At 37.6% G+C, this 24,437-nt stretch overlaps 1 protein-coding gene across 2 annotated transcripts in view; it reads right to left on the bottom strand.

Annotated features, from left to right (window-relative positions):
• Window positions 1-24,437, bottom strand: part of ZC3H13 (zinc finger CCCH-type containing 13) — a 106,510-nt gene that overhangs the window by 39,221 nt on the left and 42,852 nt on the right. For both annotated transcript variants that reach the window (XM_068984266.1, XM_068984265.1), the window contains exons 8-10: window positions 18,767-18,964; window positions 5,367-5,677; window positions 2,394-2,858 (exon numbers count right to left, since the gene is read on the bottom strand). In XM_068984266.1, coding sequence (XP_068840367.1) covers window positions 2,394-2,858; window positions 5,367-5,677; window positions 18,767-18,964 — 974 coding nt within the window. The remainder of the gene's footprint in view (window positions 1-2,393; window positions 2,859-5,366; window positions 5,678-18,766; window positions 18,965-24,437) is intronic.

The raw sequence follows: 24,437 nt of genomic DNA on the forward strand, positions 1-24,437 counted from the left end.
TGGATAAGAAAGCTGTGGTACATATACACAATGGAGTATTACTCAGCCGTTAAGAAGAATACATTTGAATCAGTTCTGATGAAATGGATGAAACTGGAGCCGATTATACAGAGTGAAGTAAGCCAGAAAGAAAAACACCAATACAGTATACTAACACATATATATGGAACTTAGAAAGATGGCAATGACGACCCTGTATGCAAAACAGCAAAAAAGACACAGATGTGTAATGGACTTTTGGACTCAGAGGGAGAGGGAGAGGGTGGGATGATAGTAACATGTATACTATATGTAAGAATCGAATCGCCAGTCTATGTCCGACGCAGGATACAGCATGCTTGGGGCTTGTGCACGGTGATGACCCAGAGAGATGTTATGGGGAGGGAGGTGGGAGGGGGATTCATGTTTGGGAACGCATGTACACCCATGGGGATTCATGTCAATGTATGGCAAAACCATACAGTATTGTAAAGTAAAATAAAGTAAAAATAAAAGACAAAAAAAAAAAAAAGGCAATGAACATACACACAAAAAATAAATAACAAAAAACAAAACAAAACAAAACAAAAATATATACAAGCAACTCTTGCAGCTCAATTCCAGAAAAATAAATGACCCAATCAAAGAATGGGCCAAAGAACTAAATAGACATTTCTCCAAAGAAGACATACAGATGGCTAACAAACACATGAAAAGATGCTCAACATCACTCATTATCAGAGAAATGAAAATCGAAACCACAATGAGGTACCATTTCACACCAGTCAGAATGGCTGCTATACAAAAGTCTACAAACAATAAATGCTGGAAAGGATGTGGAGAAAAGGGAACCCTCTTACACTGTTGGTGGGAATGCAAACTAGTACAGCCACTATGGAGAACAGTGCGGAGATTCCTTAAAAAACTGGAAATAGAACTGCCACATGACCCAGCAATCCCACTGCTGGGCATACACACCAAGGAAACCAGAATTGAAAGAGACACGTGTACCCCAATGTTCATCGCAGCACTGTTAATAATAGCCAGGACATGGAAGCAACCTAGATGTCCATCAGCAGATGAATGGATAAGGAAGCTGTGGTACATATACACAATGAAGTATTACTGAGCCATTAAAAAGAATACATTTGAATCCATTCTAATGAGGTGGATAAAACTGGAGCCTATTATACAGACTGAAGCCAGAAAGCAAAACACCAATACAGTATACTAATGCATATATATGGAATTTAGAAAGATGGTAATGATAACCCTGTATGCGAGACAGCAAAAGAGACACAGATGTATGGAACAGTCTTTTGGACTCTGTGGGAGAGGGTGAGGGTGGGAAGATTTTGGGAGAATGGCATTGAAACATATATAATTAGCATTGAAACATATATAATTATCATATGTGAAACAGATCATCAGTCCAGGTTTGATGCATGAAACAGGGTGCTCAGGGCTGGTGCACTGGGATGACCCAGAGGAATGGGATGGGGAGGGAGGTGGGAGGGGGGTTCAGGATGGGGAACACATGTACACCCGTGGTGGATTCATGTCAATGTATGGCAAAACCAATACAACATTGTAACGTAATTAGCCTCCAATTAAACTAAATTCATTTATATATTAAAAAAATATACGAAAAAGCAAAGGGCTAAGAAAAGCCAAGACAACTATGAAAGAGAAGGTGACTGGCCTTCATCTTACTGTGACACTACAATAAACCAACAGGCCTACAGAAAGAGTAAGAATGGTCAGAATTCTCCAGCAGTGTTTTGGGGAGGGGAGCAAAGTGGGTGGAGGAAGAGATGTCAAAGTTGACCCAGTCCAGGCTGTGTGGAGATAGTCAAATTCACTTAGGTAGGTGGTTACTGATGATAATGGTGATGCCAAATCCTTTTTAGAGGAAGATAAGAAATAGTGACTCAAGATCCTGACATGGGATGGTTTAAGGTGGCTTTGAAGCAAGCACAAGTACTGAAGAACACGAGTAAGTCATTTCTGACACCACCAACTTTGAAAGTCGATTGTTTTAAATCCCATTTTAATGATCATTTTATCATATATTTACCTATTTATTAGAAATAACTTCTTGTTTTTTTTTTGCCTGATAGCAATTTTCTTAGTGTTCCACACTAACCAAGATGGTAGCCACGACTGGACATAACTCAATCGGGGGGTGTGGGGGGGTCGGAGCGGGTGGGGGGAGGGGTCCCTAAGTCAGGCCCCATTTATCTTCTGCTACTTTAGCTAATAATTCCTACTCAGAATTTATAGAGAAGATGAGAAATTCAATTAATTGAAAATTACTTTGACAAAGTGATAATGTCAGAAATAAATCTTAGGAGATTTCATAATTTCTATATGAACACACAAGATACAGTTCACTGACAAGTCAAAAACCTTACCCTTTTCAGGCATCTCTGGAGCTCTTGCTCTACTTCTGCCCATCCGGTCATTCCTAATCTCACTTCGAGACTCATTTCTGGAGTCATTCCTTATTTCAGTGCGAGAACTTTCTTCTCTCAGATGGTTTCTGCCATAACTTCGGGATTCTTCCTGATACGTGTCCTCCTTTCGATGAGCATCTCGACTTTCACGGTCCCTGTAGTCGTGGGCATCACGAGCAGACCGAGAATCCCTGGGGTCGCGGCTCTCTTTGTTATCTCTGCTATAATCTCTCATCTCCCTGGAGTCCCGAACATCTCTAGTGTCTCTTAGTTCCCTTCGGTCTCTCGCATCTCTGGTATCTCTCCGATCCCGCCCATCTCGAGGTTCTCGGTCATCCCGGTGGTCTCGAGAAGAGCTCTGATCCTGTTCATACTCTCGTTCTTCTCTTGTGTCCTTTTCTCTGTCCCTTTTACCTCTAGTCTCTGTAAACATAATTTTGGAAATACACTGTAATTCCTTTCACAAAATTGTAGGAAACTAGACAGTGTATTCAATACAGAGCTTTAAAATTTTTATTACAATGGTAATTCACGTTTTTTACAAAAATTAAAAGGACAAAACATGGGCAAATAAGAAAATTAAACCTATCTGTAAGCTAAAATTCCAAAGGTAATTTTATTAACACCTGGATTATTTGTCTTGATTGAACAAACTTTGAATATGATATTCTGGTATCAACATACCCATACACAAGATCTGAAACAAGTAAGCTGATCTCCTATCAATCCTATCAATGCTGGCTTACTTTTAGAAATCACTTTTAGATTCAAAGGTACAAGTGACTTTAACTCATCTCTACTAAGTATTAGGCCAGACTAGTTCACACATGACCTCCAAAGTACTTAAGCACTTGAGAGTAACCTATAGTTAGTAAGCTGGCTGGCAAAGAGACACTGCTATTCACCCTTTCTTTCTCTCTCTTTCCTTTTTTTTTTAAGCTATTTAATGGACTCACACTCCCATCTCTAAAGCTTTTTCTACTTAAAGCGCTTTCTAACATTTCATGGGAAAACTTTAAAAAACAACTTCAGTTTTAAAAAGCTGGAATGAATCTCAATAGTTATTTAATTCAAACTCGTCACTGTATACATGAAGGAACAGAGGTCAAGAGCTTAAGCGGTTTAGTCAGCCCCATACATCGTGTAAATTTGCCAAGATTAGAAACTATTCTTTAGAGATGTCTAGAGAAACATAAATTGATTACACCATAAATCTGAAATGAACTGAAAGAATTAACAAGAGATCCTCAAAGAACAACCCCTATACTTTTTTTTATCAGATTCCTTCATAAATTACTCTTATACTCTGGAACAACCACAAGATCTGATGCTATTTTAGCAATTTTATAGTAGCCTAGGACCTATGGCTAGGTCCGTAGACTTTCCCCATCTAGTATCCACAATATCCTCATCAATAACTTATCTCCTCTGCCTATGTCCATAAATGCCATCTAAGGATAGAAGCACTAAGCAAGAATCCGACAATGTCTCAATTTTTTTTGACTACATCTATGACTTCAAGTCCTCCTCCAATACCAAGGGTGCCTAGAAATTTGATCACTTAGCACTAGGTTCTTCTTTTATGATGTCCCCAGCTGTCTTTACAAAGACACCCAGTTACAGTGCTTGCTCTTGACCTACCTCCCCATTCTTTCACTAAAATTATTCTTATTTCAAAAAATGACTTTCAGAAGATTAAAGAAACACCCTCCTTACAAAGAATCAAAAAGTGTATGGTTTATTATTAAAAGGATTCATAGAACATAAAACTCCCTTACCACAAAAAAAAGCATTCTTATAAGAATCAACTGCATACTAAATTTTCCTTTCATTAGGGTTACTGTGTTTAATAAATAGTATTTTGAAATAATAGAGTTTTCATTCAATAAGTAGTCACTAAAAATATACCATATTCCCAGTCAACCCTAGTTGTTGATAGGTGTAAGAGCATTTCCTCCACTTACCAATGTTTTATATATACTGCTGTGCTGATATGGTTCCAAAATAATGTATACAATGAATAATTCTCTAAAATATGTGCTCTGTCTAGTCCTATCTATGCATCCATCATTTCTAGAAAAAAATAATTATTTCTTGCACTATTGACTGGAGGAGAATAAGTTCAACATGTTTCATAGGAGACTGCTATGTGATACAGAGACTTTAAAAGTGCACATTAAATAGAAATGCTGTTGCAAGTAAGCATGTATTTCCTGAGTATTTTTATGTTAAAAAAACTAACTTAGAAGAATTTAGGAAAAAGGCTTGCTAAGTTAAATAAACAAGAAGCTTAGACAAGAATTAAGAAAGAGATGAGAGTGATTCAATGGTACTGCTTCAATTGTACTACTTCAATCTCAGCTTGAAGACAGAATAGCAAATTCAAAGTTAATGTAATGCTCAGGAATCTAAAAACTGTCTCGCTTACTTCTTTGTTGAGTTAGACTTGGAAAATTGATCACTTCAATCCCACGGACCTTCTGAACATTCCCCCAGCCCACACCTCTTTGTTAAGTCTTCTCTGATATGTTCCAACTCTGCTCCCTAGGTTTGTTGCTTCTCTTTTAACCTCTTCTGTTGTTTTTAAAGAATTAACTAAGCAATTAGACTGATACTCTTAAGAATCATAGAGCTCCAAATTTCTAGAACTTGAGAATACTCAAGCAAAACAATGTATCGAAAGAAAGCAACAACTTAATATACATATAAACGCCCAATTACATATATCTAGTAGCTTACATTTCCATGTCCTTAAGCACCTCCTATTGCCCTAAAGAGCTCTAATCCATGTGTTACAGAAAATGTAGTATAACACAATTCTCTTCTATCCCTTATTCTAACAATAAATCTGAACGTCCGATTTTTTAATAAAGAAAATATCCACTTACATAAAAGAACTCTAAAAAACCCACAACACTGCCGAGTATTTACCTTCCCTCCTTTCATGACGCCGATCGTGAGACTGTGAAGCTCGCTCATGCTCATGCCTCCCCTTTTCTCTCACTGGAGAGCGATGTCTTGGAGGGCTTTGCTTCCTCTGAGGAGAAGCCAGAGAATGTGAAGGATAGGGGGAAGCAGAGCGGCGTAAAGGTGGAGTTATTGTCCTCTGATAAGATGGTGAAGGAGTTCTTTTTCGGCGAGGAGAAGGAGAATGTCTTTGAATCGACGACCCTGACTGTGAGGAAGATGAGTGATGTCTAGAAGATATTGGAGAATGATGCTGTCCTGCTGGGGAAGTGGACCTGTAAAGAGAAAACACAATAAAAAACTGGGTTCAAGAGCCTTCACTTCCCGCCAAAGGAAAGTATTTTAAAACAACAACAAAACCCTGAATATAAAAGTTAAAGCTAAAAGTGTGAATAATAATTTTAATTCAAAATGATGTAAAATCATTAACAGGTTGATTTTTAAGTCAGTTTGAGGCAACAGTTCTAGATGAGACACATACTGACCTCCTGAGCTCTGGCTCCAAGGCACACTTCCTTTTTCCAGGTAACATTCTCCCTGATCACAAACGGTTCTTATTATCACATAAAGTATGGAATTCACTCTTAACCAGAGATGATCTCTGACAGTGTGAATGGGTACTTAGAGGATGGAATCCACAAAGAATTAAAGAGAAAACATACTAGTGAGATCTAGACAGATATTACTGGCTGTGAGAATGCTGATAATTCAGGGTTGTGGGAGAAGTGAAAAGCTATCACCAGCTATACCAAACGTAAAGTTTGACTGCCTGGGCTGACATGTAGGATGGGGAAAGAACACTAGGGTTAAGGAAAGGACATACTGCCTATACTGTCTTTATCTTAAATAACCTACCTTTCACTCTCGGGCAGTACAAATTGAGATTTAGTTCATAAGCTTTGGTTTAACTAAGGCTTCCTCTACTCCCTTCAAATCATCTTGCTTGACTGCTACAAGAGAAGTAACTTAAAAACACATGAAGCATATCTGAATCACTCCTATGATCTGTTAGGTCCTGGGCTCTGTCTACAATGAATATGCAAAAGCAAAGTGTGATGGAGAGCTAGAATACATGCACTTGCATGTTAACTGAAAAGAAACAGGACGAGCATTTAAAAAAACAGCATTCCAGACATCACATACTGAGATACATATTTCTCAAAGCAATCATTTCAAGGCTACATGATTGTTCAAAAAAATTATGAGTTCCTGTCAACGTATTATGGAATTACCTTCAGTACCTATGATGAGTATTTTTTAACTTCTGCAATGCTGACAAAGTTATTAAACCAAGATTTCTCAATCTTGCAACTACTGGCATTTTGTATGCAGTACTTCTTTGTGCTGGGGGCTGTTCTGTACATTGGAGGATGTTGAGAGGATGCCTGGCCCCTACCCATGAGAAGCCAGTACCATCTAACTCCCACCCCAATTCATACCAGTAAAAATTACTTCATATAGCTCCAAATGTCTCCAGGGAGGTAAAATCAAGCCTTCTGGAGAATCCTTGCCCTAAACTATGTTGTTTATAAATGATGCCTTAGTAGAACTTTTATCAATAAAAGGTTTAAATCTATGAAATACATGTTGCTGAGCCAGGTAAGTGGTCTAATATGTTGGAAAGGATTTTGTAAAATAACGAGTTGAACAAACAGAAACACTTTTTGGATAATAGTTGACAGTAAAACAATAAAAATCATTAAATATCAGCTAACTAGAATACCACACTTATCTAAACATTCTAGCTATTTATGATTACAAAACTTTCATACTTTTAATAAAAACTGTTCTGCTTTCAATCATATACAAAAAATAAGACATAAACCACCAGAGTTAAACTGACTCTAAACTGGAATCTATTTACTAACAGATATGAGCAGAAATGCTCAATGGGTCTGAGCCAAATCTGGAAAACCATTTATGACCAAAGGCTACTCATATACTAAGCAGAAAAATTATTGCAGGACTGAGAAATTTTCATTCTAACTGACTACTGTTTGGTGCTTTCCAAATTCAATTTCGTTAGGTTCTGATCAATTTGTAAACACCTAAATTGAAAAAATAAACAATGTGGCTCTCCACTGAACTAACATTTTGGTTAGCTTTATTTCTGAGATAAAATTGTTTCAGGAATGTCTGCAATTCCTTTTGGTGACTTGTTCACAAAACTTAAACAGTTCACAATACTGTCTTTTAAAAAACACATTACAGTCTAATCACATCTCTGTACAAATTTGGTGTCTACTGCTGCTGTTGTTCAGGTATTAGGTCACGTCTCTTTGTGACCCAATGAACTACAGCATGCCCGGCTCCTTGGTCCTCCATTCTCTTCCTGAATTTGTTCAAATTAATGTTCACTGAGCTGGTAATGCTGTCTAACCATCTCATCCTCTGTTGCTTCTTTCTCTTTTGCCTTCTATCTTTTCCACCATCAAGGTCTTTTCCAGTGAGTCAACTCTTCACATCAGGCGGCCAAAGTATTGGAGCTTCAGCTTCAACATCAGTCCTTCCAATGAATATTCAGAGTGAATTTCCTTTAGGTTTGATCTCCATGCAGTCCAAGGGACTCTAAACAGTCTGCTCCAGCACCACAATTCAAAAGCAACAATTCTTCCACACTCAGCGTTGTTTATGGTCCAACTTTCACTTCCGAACATGACTACCTGAAAAACCATAGCTTTGACAACACAGACCTCTGTTGGCAAAGTGATGTCTCTGTTTTTTAATACACTATCTAGGCTGGTCATAGCATTCCTTCAAAGGAGCAAGCATCTTTTAATGTCATGGTTGTAGTCACCATTAACAGTGATTTTGGAACTCAAGAAAATCTGTCACTGCTTACACTTTTTCCCCTTCTAACTATCATGAAGTAATGGGAATGGATGCCATGATCTTAGTTTTTGGAATGTTGAGTTTCACTCCAGCTTTTCTACTCTCCTCTTTCACTCTCATCAAGAGACTCTTTAGTTCCTCTTCACTTTCTGCCATTATAGTGCTATCATCTGTAAATCTGAGCTTATTGATATTTTTCCCAGCGATCTTGCGTCCAGCTTGTGATTCATCTAGCCCAGCATTTCACATGATGTACTCTGCATATAAATTAAATAAGCAGGGTGACAGTATACAGCTTTGTCATATTCCTTTCCCAATTTTGAACCAATCAGCTGTTCCATGTCCAGTTCTAACTGCTGCTTCTTGACCCACATCCAGGTTTCTCAGGAGGCAGGTAAGGTGGTCTGATACTCCCATCTCTTTAGGAATTTTCCAATTTGTTGTGATCCACACAAAAATGGAAGAAAAACTTCAGTTCAAGCTTAGATAATCAAGCTATCATATTAAGGACAGAACCCCAATGTGTTGTCAAGTTATGTCTTCAGCATTTTAACCATATCTTTCTACTTATCCTTTTGGGCAGGGAGAGGGGAGTTTGTTGATTAAATCATCTATTATCAAATGAATGTTTGTGTCCCCTCCCCCTTCTACTCCAAATTTATATGTTTGAGGCCTTTATCTCCAATGTGATGCTATTTGGAGGCAGGGCCTTTGGGAATAATTAAGTTTAAATGAAGTCCTGAGGGTGAGGCTCCCATAAGGAGATAAGTGTCCACATAAGAGGACAAAGAGACTATAGAGTTCTCTCTCCCCTGTGAGGACACAGTGAGAAGACAGCCATCTACAAACCAGGAAGAAGGCCTTTACCAGGCACCAAATCTGCTAGCACCTTGACTTTGGACTACCCAGAAACCAGGTCTGCAGGAAATAAATGCCTGTTGTTTAAGTTACCCAGTCTATGATATGTAAAAATCACAGCATTTTTACATTTTCTTCTGTTACTTTTTTTTTTTTTAAGTCTGAAGACTGAAAAATAGTGAAAAGAGAAGATCTATTACCAAAACAAGATGAGTCAAATTATGGATATAAGCCTAATTGCTCCCACACCTATGTTCACTCTGCATATATAAAAGAGGTGACTCTAGGTTAGAAAACTGTCTTGAAATCTGACCAAAACTGTTAGCAATTAGGCTTCTAGAATATTGCAGGGATGTAGTAAAATACATTTCACATTAACTAGTATACTCTAGTGCCTGAAGAACTATGGATGGAGGTTCATGCCATTGTACAGGAGGCAGTGATCAAGACTATCCCCAAGAAAAAGAAATGCAAAAAGGCAAAATGGTTGTCTGAAGAGGCCTTACAAATAGCTGAGAAAAGAAGAGAAGCTAAAGGCAAAGGAGGAAAGGAAAGCCATACCCATTTGAGTGCAGAGCTTCAAAGAAAGCAAAGAGAGATAACAAAGCCTCCCTCGGCGATCAATGCAAAGAAATAGAGAAAAATAAAATGGGAAAGACTAGAGATCCCTTCAAGAAAAGCAGAGATACCAAGGGAACATTTCATGCAAAGATGGGCTCGATAAAGGACAGATATGGTATGGACATAACAGAAGCAGAAGATATAAAGAAGAGGTGGCAAGAACTATACAAAAAAAAGATATTCAAGACCCAGATAACCAATGATGGCATGATCACTCACTCAGAGCCAGACATCCTGGAATGTGAAGTCAAGTGGGCCTTAGGAAGTATCGCTACGAACAAAGCTAGTGGAGGTGATGGAATTCCAGTTGAGCTATTTCAAATCCTAAAAGATGATGATGTGAAAGTGCTGCACTCAGTATGTCAGCAAATTTGGAAAACTCAGCAGTGGCCACAGGACTGGAAAAGGTCAGTTTTCATTCCAATCCCAAAGAAAGGCAATGCCAAAGAACGCTCAAACTACTGCACAACTGCACTCATCTCACAGGCTAGTAAAGAAATGCTCAAAATTCTCCAAGCCAGGCTTCAACAGTATGTGAACCGTGAAATTCCAGATGTTCAAGCTGGTTTCAGAAAAGGCAGAGGAACCAGAGATCAAATGGCCAACATCCACTGGATCATGGAAAAAGCAAGAGAGTTCCAGAAAAACATCTATTTCTGCTTTACTGACTATGCCAAAGCCTTTGACTGTGTGAATCACAATAAACTGTGGAAAATTCTGAAAGAGATGGGAATACCAGACCACTTGACCTGCCTCTTGAGAAACCTATATGCAGGTCAGGAAGCAACAGTTAGAACTGGACATGGAACAACAGACTGGTTCCAAATAGGAAAAGGAGTACGTCAAGGCTGTATATTGTCACCCTGCTTATTTAACTTATATGCAGAGTACATCATGAGAAATGTGGGGCTGGATGAAGTACAAGCTGGAATCAAGACTGCAGGGAGAAATATCAACAACCTCAGATATGCAGAAGAAACCACCCTTATGGCAGAAAGTGAAGAAGAACTAAAGAGCCTCTTGATGAAAGTGAAAGAGGAGAGTGAAAAAGTTGACTTAAAACTCAACATTCAGAAAACTAAGAGCATGGGACCTGGTCCCATCACTTCATGGCAAATAGATGGGGAAACAATGGAAACAGTGACATACTTTATTTTCTTGGGCTCCAAAATCACTGCAAATGGTGACTCCAGCCATGAAATTAAAAGACGCTTGCTCCCTGGAAGAAAAGCTACGACCAACCTAGACAGCATACTAAAAAGCAGAGACATTACTCTGCCAACAAAGGTCCATCTAGTCAAAGGTACAGTTTTTCCAGTAGTCACGTATGGATGTGAGAGTTGGACTATAAAGAAAGCTGAGCACCGAAGAATTGATGCTTTTGAATTGTGGTGTTGGAGAAAACTCTTAGAAGTCCCTTGCACTGCTTGGAGATACAACCAGTTCATCCTAAAAGAAATCAGTCCCAAATAATCATTGGAAGGATTAATGCTGAAGCTGAAACTCCAATACTTTGGCCATCTGATGTGAAGAACTGACTCACTGGAAAAGACACTGATGCTGGGAAAGACTGAAGGCAGGAGGAGAAGGTGATGACAGATGATGAAATGGTTGGATGGCATCACGTACTGGATGGACATGAGTTTGAGCAAGCAAGTTGGTGATGGACAAGGGAGGCCTGGCGTGCTGCATTCCATGGGGCCTCAAAGAGTTGAACATGACTGAGCGACTGAATCGAACTGAACTGAGTACACTCTAAAACTGAATGATTTCCTATCAGAAGGGAAAAAAGAGGTGACATTTGACACTGAAATAAAGAACAAAGGAAAGCTGACTGCACAAATAGAAGCCTCGGTATCTTAAAACAGAAAACTGTAGACGGTCAGCAAGTGCACTGTGATTTATAAAACACAAGGAAAGCTAGTCTTTAGCTTGAGTTGATGCCATTCAAAAGCTTTTTAATGCTGCTATAATTACGACACAACATGGAATGAGAATATTCAGGGTATACTTGAAGAAAAGATGTGAAAATTTATGCAATTTAAAATGAAAGTTCCTTTCATTTGAGATGCAAGTAATTCCACCTACAAACTGATATGTTTACTCCAGACTTTCGTAAAAATTGTAACACCCATTTTTCTCAATAAATGGTTTCTATTTCTCAAATACAAAAATATGCTTATATAATGCAACTGAGAGTCAATTCTTAGGTAAGTTGATAAGAAGTCCAGGGACCCTGAGGAGGAGGAGAAAAGGACACATGTTTTTTTCATTAAGCCCAGAGTTGATGATTACACAACAAAACAACTCAGCTTAAACTCTGTACTAAGGATTATATAACAACAATGCATCACCGATTCTATAGACATGAGTTTGAGCAAGCTCGGGAACTGGTAATGGACAGGGAAGCCTGGCGTGCTACTGTCCGTGGAATCCCAGAGTCAGACAAGACTGACTGACTGAACTGAACTGAACTGAATGTAACTTGCTTGAGGACATGATTCTCCTTCTTGAGAACCTTCTGACTAATCCTGTCATCTTAAAATGTATATTGTGGGAGTGGGTCTTATAAAATCTTTTTATTGTTAGTTCTAATCCCATTATTTTAAAATGTATATTATGGGAGTGGGCCTTTACAACCTTGAGACATTCTTTTGACTTACTGTAATAACCAATTACAAAAGTATATAGCTCCCTTTGCTAAGACTAGCAGGGGGCATTGTCTATCCCCCTCTGATGTCTGTGTCAGAAGCTTTCTCTGTCCCTTTTTCACTTTAACAAAACTCTGCTACACAAAAGCTCTTGAGTGATCAAGCCTGGTCCCTGATCCCAAAGCTAAACCTTCTTCGGAGATCACAAATCTAACAGTGTTCACTGTAAGCTATCATAGCTAAAATTCGTAATTCAACCTTTAAAATCATGCAAAAAACACACTTAAAAAACACTAAATGAACTATGGACACTATCAAAATCAACTCTCAGTGGTAAAATAGAACACAAAATGGTACACATTTCACACATAGAAATATTTAGGGTTTATTGTTTACATAAGAAACTTATTTTAAAAAGTAAGTCACTACTAGGTATAAAATAAGCTACAAGGATTTATTGTACAGTACAGGGAATATAGCCAATATTTTATAATAGCTCTAAATGGACTCTATATAAACAGGGGCTTCCCTGGTGGCTCAGATGGTAAGGAATCTGCCTGCAAAGTGGGAGGCCTCGGTTCGATCCCTGACTTGGGAAAATCCCCTGGAGAAGGAAATGGCAACCCACTCCACTATTCTTGCCTGGAAAATTCCATGAACAGAGAAGTCTTCTTTATTAATAAGTTTCAGGTGTACAACATAGTGATTCAATATTTTTGTAGAGTATGTACTTAGTCGCTCAGTTGCGTCTGACTCTTTGCAACCCCATGAACTATAACCTGCCAGGCTCCTCTGTCCAAGTACTAATAACTGTGGTTCAATTTCATTTTTGTATTTATGTAGAAATGAATTATTTCAAAAACCTCAATTAAAGAATAAAGAAGAATGTTAAGACTTATTATCAGCACATCCTTCAACCATATTCAAGCCCAGAATTATGTGCCATTTAAATAAAGTGATTTTTCAGAATCTGGTTCAAGAGACTTACATGACTAGAGTGAACCAAAAACTGTACCCATCACTGTGATCAAAAGTCAGAAGAAAACAATATCCAGCATCCCTGGCACATGAAGAGACTGTTTCCAAGCTCTTGGACTGCAAGGAAATCCAACCAGTCCATCCTAAAGGAGATCAGTCCTGAGTGTTCATTGGAAGGACTGATGTTGAAGCTGAAACTCCAATACTTTAGCCACCTGAAAAGACCCTGATACTGGGAAAGACTGAGGGGAGGCGGAGAAGAGGATGACAGAGGATGAGATGGTTGGATTGCATCACCGACTCAATGGACATGAGTTTTGGTAGCCTCCGGGAGTTGGTGATGTACAGGGAGGCCTGGCGTGCTGCGGTTCATGGGGTTGGAAAGTCAGACACAACTGAGTGACTGAACTCAACTGAACTGAAGAGTAAAAGAGCTGGTAGTTAAAATTCAATAAAGCCCAGAAACAAAGCACACCAGCATAACACAAATTTAGGACAACTGGCTCCTATCTTCTACTTGGAACGTCAAGTTAAAGTTATCCCTTTCTCCTGAAATAGGATGAGCTGGTGAAGATTGAGAATCAGCCCCTGCCAAGCAACAGCAAGCAATCCAGGCTTGGGGGAGAGAGAGGTAAAGCATGGTTTTCAAGTCTCTAGACCAACTACTCAGACTCATAATGTTTTCAGCTCAGGCCAACAAACTGTATGTCAAATTAGGGAGATTCTTGAAATCCCTGCCACTATCTCGGAAGTTCTATCCAATGAGAGGTCATTTAACTGCCAGTAAAAAAAGAAAAAAAAATTACCAGCAGACAGCATTGAACCACAGCCAGCAATAGATTTCGATAGTGTGGCTGGTTACCTGTTATTTCATTAATCTCACTACATACAACACAGTCCACATATCTACTGGATTGAATTTTCGGCCTCTATATGCTATTTTATGATTGGACAAATCATTAAATAGGGCTAAATTTTGCAACTACTTACTGCTACTGAAAACTTCCCTGAAAAACAATTTTCTTCTTACTCTCTAAACATGATAGACAAAGGGTTGAGAGCACAATGTTTCAGAACATAAATACCACTCTAGATTTTGGAGGCAAAATACAAGCTTCTCTTTTGGTTCAACAAATTTTCTCAATATCACGACTAAAAGAGAGCCCAAGCCTTGATCAACTGGACTAAATACAAAAGATTTCACCCCCCCAACGCAATTATTTTGATATTTATAAAATAATTTCATTTTAACACAAGGCTACCATGAATAGGGGCTTTCAAGTGGTGCAGTTGTAAAAAATCTGCCTGCCAATGCAGGAGACACAGAAGACACAGGTCCAAACTCTGGGTCGGGAAGATCCCCTGAAGAAGGAAATGGCAACTCACTCCAGTGTTTGTGGCTAGAAAATCCCATGGACACAAGAGCCTGGCAGGCTACAGTCCATGGAATTCCAAGAGTCAGCTGCAACTTAGTGACTAAACAACAATTATGAATGTAGCATATAATTCTGTTCAGCTATATTTATCCCTAGCCTAAATTATTATGCACCTAAAAATACTTTTCTAAAATCAATCTCAAAAACAACAGAATGATCTCTGTTCATCTCCAAGGCAAACCATTCAATATCACAGAAATCCAAGTCTATGCCCCAACCAGTAACACTGAAGAAGCTGAAGTTGAAAAGTTTCTATGAAGACCTACAAGATCTTTTAGAACTAACACCCAAAAAAGATGTCCTTTCCATTATAGGGGACTGGAATGCAAAAGTAGGAAGTCAAGAAACACCTGGAGTAACAGGCAAATTTGGTCTTGGAATGCGGAATGAAGCAGGGCAAAGACTAATAGAGTTTTGACAAGAAAATGCACTGGTCATAGCAAACACTCTTTTCCAACAACACAAGATAAGACTCTACACGTGGACATCACCAGATGGTCAACACCGAAATCAGATTGATTATATTCTCTGCAGCCAAAGATGGAGAAGCTCTATACAGTCAACAAAAACAAGACCAGGAGCTGACTGTGGCTCAGACCATGAAGTCCTTATTACCAAATTCAGACTTAAATTGAAGAAAGGAGGGAAAACCGCTACACCATTCAGGTATGACCTAAATCAAATCCCTTATGATGATACAGTGGAAGTGAGAAATAGATTTAAGGGCCTAGATCTGATAGATAGAGTGCCTGATGAGCTATGGAAAGAGGTTCGTGACACTGTACTAGAGACAGGGATCAAGACCATCCCCATGGAAAAGAAATGCAAAAAAGCAAAATGGCTGTCTGGGGAGGTCTTACAAATAACTGTGAAAAGAAGAGAGGCAAAAAGCAAAGGAGAAAAGGAAAGATACAAGCATCTGAATGCAGAGTTCCAGAGAATAGCAAGAAAAGGTAAGAAAGCCTTCTCCAGCGATCAATGCAAAGAAATAGAGGAAAAGAACAGAATGGGAAAGACGAGAGATCACTTCAAGAAAATCAGAGATACCAAGGGAACATTTCATGCAAAGATGGGCTCGATAAAGGACAGAAATGGTACGGACCTAACAGAAGCAGAAGATATTAAGAAGAGGTGGCAAGAATACACAGAAGAACTGTACAAAAAAGATCTTCACAACCCAGGTAATCACGATGGTGTGATCACTCACCTAGAGCCAGACATCCTGGAATGTGAAGTCAAGTGGGCCTTGGAAAGCATCGCTACGAACAAAGCTAGTGGAGGTGATGGAATTCCAGTTGAGCTATTTCAAATCCTAAGAGGTGATGCTGTGAAAGTCCTGCACTCAATATACCAGCAAATTTGGAAAACTCAGCAGTGGCCACAGGACTGGAAAAGGTCAGTTTTCATTCCAATCCCAAAGAAAAGCAATGCCAAAGAATGCTCAAACTACCACACAATTACACTCATCTCACATGCTAGTAAAGTGATGCTCAAAATTCTCCAAGCCAGGCTTCAGCAATATGTGAACCGTGAACTTCCTGATGTTCAAGCTGGTTTTAGAAAAGGCAGAGGAACCAGAGATCAAATTGCCAATATCTGCTGGATCATCGAAAAAGCTAGAGAGTTCCAGAAAAACATCTATTTCTGCTTTATTGACTATGCCACAGCCTTTGACTATGTGGATCATAATAAACTGTGGAAAATTCTGAAAGAGATGGCAATACCAGACCACCTGACCTGCCTCTTAAGAAATCTGTATGCAGGTCAGGAAGCAGCAGTTAGAACTGGACATGGAACAACAGACTGGTTCCAAATAAGAAAAGGAGTACCTCAAGGCTGTATATTGTCACCCTGCTTATTTAACTTATATGCAGAGTACATCATGAGAAATGCTGGAGTGGAAGAAACACAAGCTGGTATCAAGATTGCCGGGAGAAATATCAATAACCTCAGATATGCAGATGACACCACCCTTATGGCAGAAAGTGAAGAGGAGATGAAAGTGAAAGAGGAGAGTGAAAAAGCTGGCTTAAAGCTCAACATTCAGAAAACGAAGATCATGGCTTCTGGTCCCATCACTTCATGGCAAATAGATGGGGAAACAGTGGAAACAGTGTCAGACTATTTTTTTGGGCTCCAAAATCACTGCAGATGGTGATTGCAGCCATGAAATTAAAAGACACTTACTCCTTGGAAGAAAAGTTATGACCAACCTAGATAGCATATTCAAAAGCAGAGACATTACTTTGCCAACTAAGGTCCGTCTAGTCAAGGTTATGGTTTTTCCTGTGGTCATGTATGGATGTGAGAGTTGGACTGTGAAGAAGGCTGAGCACCAAAGAATTGATGCTTTTGAACTGTGGTGTTGGAGAAGACTTGTGAGAGTCCCTTGGACTGCAAGGAGATCCAACCAGTTCATTCTGAAGGAGTTCAGTCCTGGGATTTCTTTGCAAGTTCGGTTCAGTTCAGTTCAGTCGCTCAGTCGTGTCCGACTCTTTGCAACCCCATGAATCGCAGCACGCCAGGCCTCCCTGTCCATCACCAACTCCGGGAGTTCACTCAGACTCACGTCCATCGAGTCGGTGATGCCATCCAGCCATCTCATCCTCGGTCGTCCCCTTCTCCTTCTGCCCCCAATCCCTCCCAGCACCAGAGTCTTTTCCAATGAGTCAACTCTTCGCATGAGGTGGCCAAAGTACAAGGAATGATGCTAAAGCTGAAACTCCAGTTCTTTGTTTAGTTCTGATACCAAAAGCACAGGCAACAAAACCAAAATCAACAAATAGGACACATCATACTTTAACAACTTCTGCGCATCAAAAAACACCAGCAAAAGAATGAATAGGCCACATATGAAAAGGGAGAAAATACCTGTAAATCATGTACTTGATAGGGAGTTAACATCCAGAATAATGGATTTCTATAATTCAACAAGAAGAATCAAATTAACTCAATTTAAAAATGCATAAAGGACTTTAAATAGACATCACTCCAAAGATGACATACAAGTGGCAGGAAAGCAATGAAAAGATGCTCGATATCACCAATCATTATGAAAATACAAATCAAAGTCACAGTATCATCTCACACCAGTCCAGGTGACTGCTATCCAAAACACAGAAAACAACAAGTGTTGATGAGGATGTGGAGAAACTCAAACTCTTGTAACCCTCTTAACAGGACTGTAAAGTGGTGCAGCTGGTATGGAAAACAGTATGAAAGTTTCTCCAAAAATTAAAAATGAAACGAAACTACCATATGATCTGGCAATCCCATTTCTGAGTCTATGTCCAAAGGAACTGAAAGAAGGGTGTTAAAGTTATGTTTACATACCCATATTCATAACAGCACTATTCACAATAGCCAAGAGGTGGAAGCAGCCTGTATGTTTACTGACAAATGAATGGATAAACAAAATGTGGCATATAGATGATGGAATATTATTCACCCTTAAAAAGGAAAGCAATCCTGTTATGTGCACAGCATGGATAAACCTTGAAGACCTAATGCTAAGTAAAATAAGCCAGTCACAAAGAGACAAAGTGATTCCATTTATATGAGGTATCTAAAGGAGTCAAATTCATAGAAACAGACAGAATAGCGGTTACTAGGGACTGGGGAGTGGGGGATAGGTTGTTTTAGGGGTACAGAGTTTCAGATTTGTAAGATAAAAGTTTTGGAAATCTGTTTCATGACACTGAAAAAATATATATATACACACACTGAAAAAATATATATATACACACACACATATATAAAACAATACTGAACTGCACATTTAAAAGTGGGTAAAATTAGAAATTTTATGTTTCTTAGATAATAATGATTTGTTATGTTATTAACATTTATTGCAGTTGTCATACTTCAATATGGTTAATTATTAGGTAGAGTTTAAAAAACACTAAAAAATCCAGGATAGTAATGCCTAAAAGCTTCTGAATAGTATTACAGATTTTAAGAAAGTAAGATTATTAAAAATCCTACTTACCTCGGCTTGTCTCTTTTTTCTCTTTGTCTTTCAAAATCTCGTCCTCTGTCCTTTCCATCTCTTGGTTTTTCCTCTATCCTGTCTTTCACTTTGTATTTTTCTTTGTATTTTTTCCCTAGAGCAATATCTTCCTGTATAGGAGGGGGTGGGCTAGGAGTTCGAGGTCCTTTCTTCTTACTTTGGTTGCTTTTTGAATTCCTAAGGTTAACACAAAGCTGTCAGAAGTCTAAAGACTTTTAGAAGGTGAAATAAGGTTTGTTTTTTTTTTTTTTTTCATTTTAACAAAGCATGATTAAAGAATTGTTAGCATTCCTTTCAATAACTTGCCATTTACTATTTTATATACTAGTAATCAATATCCCCCCCAACAACAACAACAAAAAAAACAGAGAAATGAGCAAAGATTTACTTGCTACCTATTTCATTAACAGTGCTTATTATATACTTTTAAAAGGTAGATTTCTGAGAAAAGATAGAGGTGGACTAGGAAGAGATTCAGGAAAGAAAATGTCATTAAAAAAAAAAAGAACTGGAAAAATTTTAAGCTTATTATAAAAAAGTAGATAGAAAAGTAAACATCACCTACAATTCCATTACCCAAGGACAGCCCATAGTAACATTATGGACAAACGTCCACACTTTTTCTATGTCTCTTTTCCTTTTTCCCTCCCTGCCCACCCCCATATGCACAGTCATAATGCAATGTTTTTTAAAAACTGTTTGTATTAAATACAGTATTGGTATATTTCTATAACAAAAAGTGGGTTCCTATAATTATTCTTATGGACTGTACAGAATTCCCTTAATAGATATGCTCTATAACTTCTTTAAACAATTTCACATTCATAAGGTTTTTAGGTGGCTTCCATGTTTTCAGCATTATAAAGGACAATGACATCAAGTATATATGAAACCCTAAGCACTGTTAGTAAATATTTATTTAAATCTTTGTTTTATATTTTAAACATTCACTTAAACCTTTTCCAATTCTTAGACTACAAAGATGATCCTTTAAATTTTAGAATTTTGTCTTTCATGGTTTTAATCCATCTGGAACTGACTAATTGCTGTAACTCTGAGCCCTTACACATTACAAATTGTCTGTCTTCATACCTTGACAGTGGTCTGACTGAATACTAGAGGGTTTCAGAAAGATATCCTTTTCCCTCAGAGTTCTATAAATACTGTTACAGTATCTTGCAGCATTTAGTGTTTTGGATGAAAAGTCCAAAGAGAGTTAATTACTTTTGCTATGCAGGTTTTTCAGCTTTCCTGTTGGTATGCTTGTAATACATTATCCTTTGGAAATTAAAAATTTCACCAAGATAAATCTAGGTTTTCTTTTTTAACCTTTTCCAGTACTTGATGTGCTGTTTCAATCTGAAACCTTAAGTGTTTTGCTCATTGTTTTTCCTATTCTTATTTCATCAATTCTCTAGTTTGCTTTATTGCAATGACTGCATATCTCCTAGGTCACATCTCCATTATTTTTCATTATTCCCATCTCTCCTTTTGCTTTCCAGTATCTTAAATGTGTTTTCAAATTCAGTAAGTTTTCTTTTAATTCTAAATTTGGCAATCTCATTATTCTGCTATTCCCAGTATAAAAATCATTTTCGTTCCAAAATATCCTTGTTCACAGACTGCTTTAATTTTTTCATGATCAACTGCTCTCAACAGATCAATGCAATATCCTCTCAAATCATACTAAAATTTTGAATGAATTTATTGTTTCAATTCATTCCTATTTTCTGAAACATGGAATGGTCAGTCTGGTACTGAGTTTTAAAGGAGTCCTTTCTTTTCAGGTATCTGGAAAGTTTTCACTAGCTACTTATTTCAGTACCTACTGATATTTATAAATGATTACCTAAGCCAAAATCCCAGAACTTACTACCTGTGACCTAGAGTTCTCTAACCCAAGATTCCTCAGCTAAATTAAAAAGTAACAGGTAGTATCTTCCTCAGAATTGCTGGTAAGACTAAAAACAGATTAAAAAGGCAACTGACTCAGAGTGGGCATTCAGAAAATTTGCCTTAGTCTTTCTCCCTACTTATTATCAAAAATAGGGTAAACCATCTAGCAAGTCAGAAATTATTAAAATATGACCAAATCTGCTTTTCATCCTCATCTCCTGCCAAGAACCATTATTAGCTACATTATCTCACTGCATATTTATGAGATGACTGAAACTTTTAATGTATTAACAGACAAGTGATAAATGTCTTTTCCATTTAAAAGACACACTGGGGGTGGGGGAGGGAAGCAGAGAAGAAGGGGACATGTATACTTATAGCTGACTCTAGTTGTTGTATAGTAAAAACCGAAACATTGTAAAGTAATTGTCTTCCAATTAAAAAAATGACACACTAATCAATAGTTGGTACAGATAGTATCAAAATTACTAAAAAGCCATTTTCAACCATTATCATTTCAAAATGATAGAGGAATTCTTAACACAAACTGTATTTTCACATTACTGCCTGTGACAGAGACTAACCAGGTATTTACTAAACTTTTGTTCAGGCCATACTGTTGAACAATAACTCTAGACATTTATAAAGTTATATGTGACCAAATGACCAAGTTCTGGCCAAAAGAACATAAGAAGAAGTGATGTATACCACTTCCAGGCCTAATTGATAAAAAAGCTTCTCATATTCCAGGTAATTATAAACTATATAACTAAATAAGTGCAGTACTCTTTTCTTTGCATATTTCATTTTTTGATCCTCAATAATACAGGAAAGTGAAGCCACAGTCAGAAAGAGCTTAGTTACTCAAATCCATGTATAGGAGAGTCACCTCTTAATCAGAAATACCCATTTTTTGCTTGAGTGAGAAACTTCTGGTTGTGTTAAATTCACATTCTGGGAGTAAGCTATCATAACAACCAAGATTATGCCACTACACTCACTAAAGTGCAGAATTTCTTCAAATACCTTCAAAAATATATGTACGCATTCACTAGTTGGGAAACAGTTGTGTTACAGAGTTTGCAAGTGCCTTCCAACAGAATGGGCCAAACTGGTCTTGTGCACTCTGCAGTCAGCAAGATCTCTCAACATTTTTTAAGTCAAATGATCGTCCTTTTAGGGGCACAGAGCCCACTTCCTATTTGTGGCACAGAGCTCAATTATCCACTTCCATCACTTTGTAGAGCCTATCTCTCTCTCCCCAAAACTTAATTCTTTTGAATAGCTTTTGACATACTTCGCATATCATCTTAGCATAAAGCTTAGTATCAGACTATCTCTCACAACAAATGTCAAAGAAAACTGCTAACTTTCAGGGAGAAGTTTGAGTCTTAATTTGTCTGTGATTATCTCTGCCCCTTCAATATGATAACCACGTAAAAACAAGAAGTCAGTTTACCTGATTTCCCCCTCGGTTTACTTACTGGCATTGGTTGCAATATTCCACTGAATTTTAACTGAAATTCTAATCATTACTTGTTGTTGAATGTCTTCAAACAGTTTATCGTATGATCCACAATGAAACTATAAGTTGATGACCTGACACACTCTAGGCAATTTAAACTGCATGACTACAGAAGTGCTATATCCAACTCAGTGTTTTCTTTGTATCTTCAATGTACTGTTTTCCAGGTACTTCTGTTTCTATTATTAAATTAATGATGCATCTTAAACTCAGGATCACATAATACAAAAATATAATAGTTAAATCAATATAATTATTCATGTGTGCATGCTAAGTTGCTTCAGTCATGTCTGACTCTTTGTGACCCCATGAACTGCAGCCTGCTAGGCTCTTCTGTCCACAGGATTCTCTAGGCAAGAACACTGGAGTGGGTTGCCATTTCCTCCTCCGGGGATCTTCCCAACCTGGGGATTGAACCTGCGTCTCTTAAGTTTCCTGCATTGGCAGGTGGGTTCTTTACCACTAATGTCACCTGGGCAGCCCCCAATAATTCATGCTCAATATTGAAAGGATAAGTGAATTACCAATAAGACTGTTAGAGAAGACTACAGGAAAAATGAAACTAACCCTTCAACTAAATAGGTATCAAAACTTTCTATGAAGAGACTAAATACTGAAGATTTCATAAATAACAAGGGTAAGAAAATGAAAAAGAGTATTTCTGGCATCCTGGGTTTTGGGGAGAAATAAATGGAATTAGGGGAATTTATATAATTGGTTAGTTAAAAGGAAAAAGAGCAGGTGGGTTAAACCGTACCACTCTGCAGTTTGACTTCTTTCATATCCCTTTACTCAATTTCAGGAGCAAAGGAGAGAATTAAGCCTGCTTTACAGAGTGCCTTATTAAAACGCAAAGCTCTTTGAAGAGTAGATGCTATGGAAAGACAGAATAGTGAACCATCAAGATGCCAGTCTTCAGGGAGCTTAAATTTAATAGAAGTTGTAAAACATGTATGCCACGGCTAAAATATAATAATGGAAATAGCAGTTAGTATTATGCAAAAGGTATAAATAAAATCTGATAGATATACAAAGAGAGCAGAAATTATGTTCAGTAAGAAGAAATGGGAAATCTTAATGGAAAGACAGAATTTGAACTAGACACTCAAGGACTATGAGTCAGGATGATGAGTGTAGGAGGAACATTGGACAAAAATATGGACAAGACCGAGAAGATCAATGTATGAATTCCCCTCTAAAAAAATCTGAATTTCATTCAATAGAATGGAAAACTACTGAGTTTTTCAATGGCATAATAAATTAACAGGAATTTTTCTTTTAAGACATCTCTTACAACATCTGTAAAGTGAACAGTTATGCCAGCTGAATGATTATGTTTACATGTGTGAGGGAATGGACCCTAGATAAAGTAAATATAGTGTGTAGGATGATATATTAATAATAAACTAGGCAAGAAGTAAATGAAGTCTAGAATAGGGTTAAAGCCTCCAGCAACTAGAGGGAGAACAAATATAAATTTCATTATGGGATCATACAGACATCTACCAACTGGTCAAATATTGAGAAAAGGTTTAGCTTTGTTCTTAAATAATAAATTAGTGTATGCCCTTTAATTGAAATAAAATTTAAAGAGTACAGATGACACTATATGGAAAACTATCTCCTGCCTTATTTTCAACCCCCCAATGTAATTTGTTTCTATCCTTACTCTTTCAACTGGCTACTACAACAATTCTAAAAAATGTATTACTACTGCTTCATACACCAGGAGACAAGAAGAATGTTGTTCGCTGTGCATAATTTGTAATAACTAAAACCTGGAAATGACTTAAATGTTCAACATCAAAAAAGTAAATATATAAATGTTAATATGAAAGAACTATGGCTATATATATATATATCAACATAGGTAAATGTAAAAAACTACAAAAAAAAAGCTAAGTAAAACAGTAAATTGCAGAAGAAAAGTTATATCTATATTAAGATTAAATAAATGAAAATATTATATATTTTAAGATATTATGATATGGAAGTATAAACACACAGGCACAAGTATCACAAACAACAAATTCAAGACGGAAGGACAGGAAATACACCTGCTTAGTTTTGGGGCGGGGGGGGAAGTTCTGAAGCATATATAGGTATGACACAGATCTCTGTTTCATCGTTCTCTATAATTTTAAGTGGAAACTTTCCATACTTTTTTAAGAAAAAAGCTTATATTAAATGCTCAATGTATTAAAAGAATCCTTTTGTAATCTACTAAGT

Source organism: Capricornis sumatraensis, chromosome 12, assembly GCF_032405125.1.
Source record: "Capricornis sumatraensis isolate serow.1 chromosome 12, serow.2, whole genome shotgun sequence".
Taxonomy (NCBI): domain Eukaryota; kingdom Metazoa; phylum Chordata; class Mammalia; order Artiodactyla; family Bovidae; genus Capricornis; species Capricornis sumatraensis.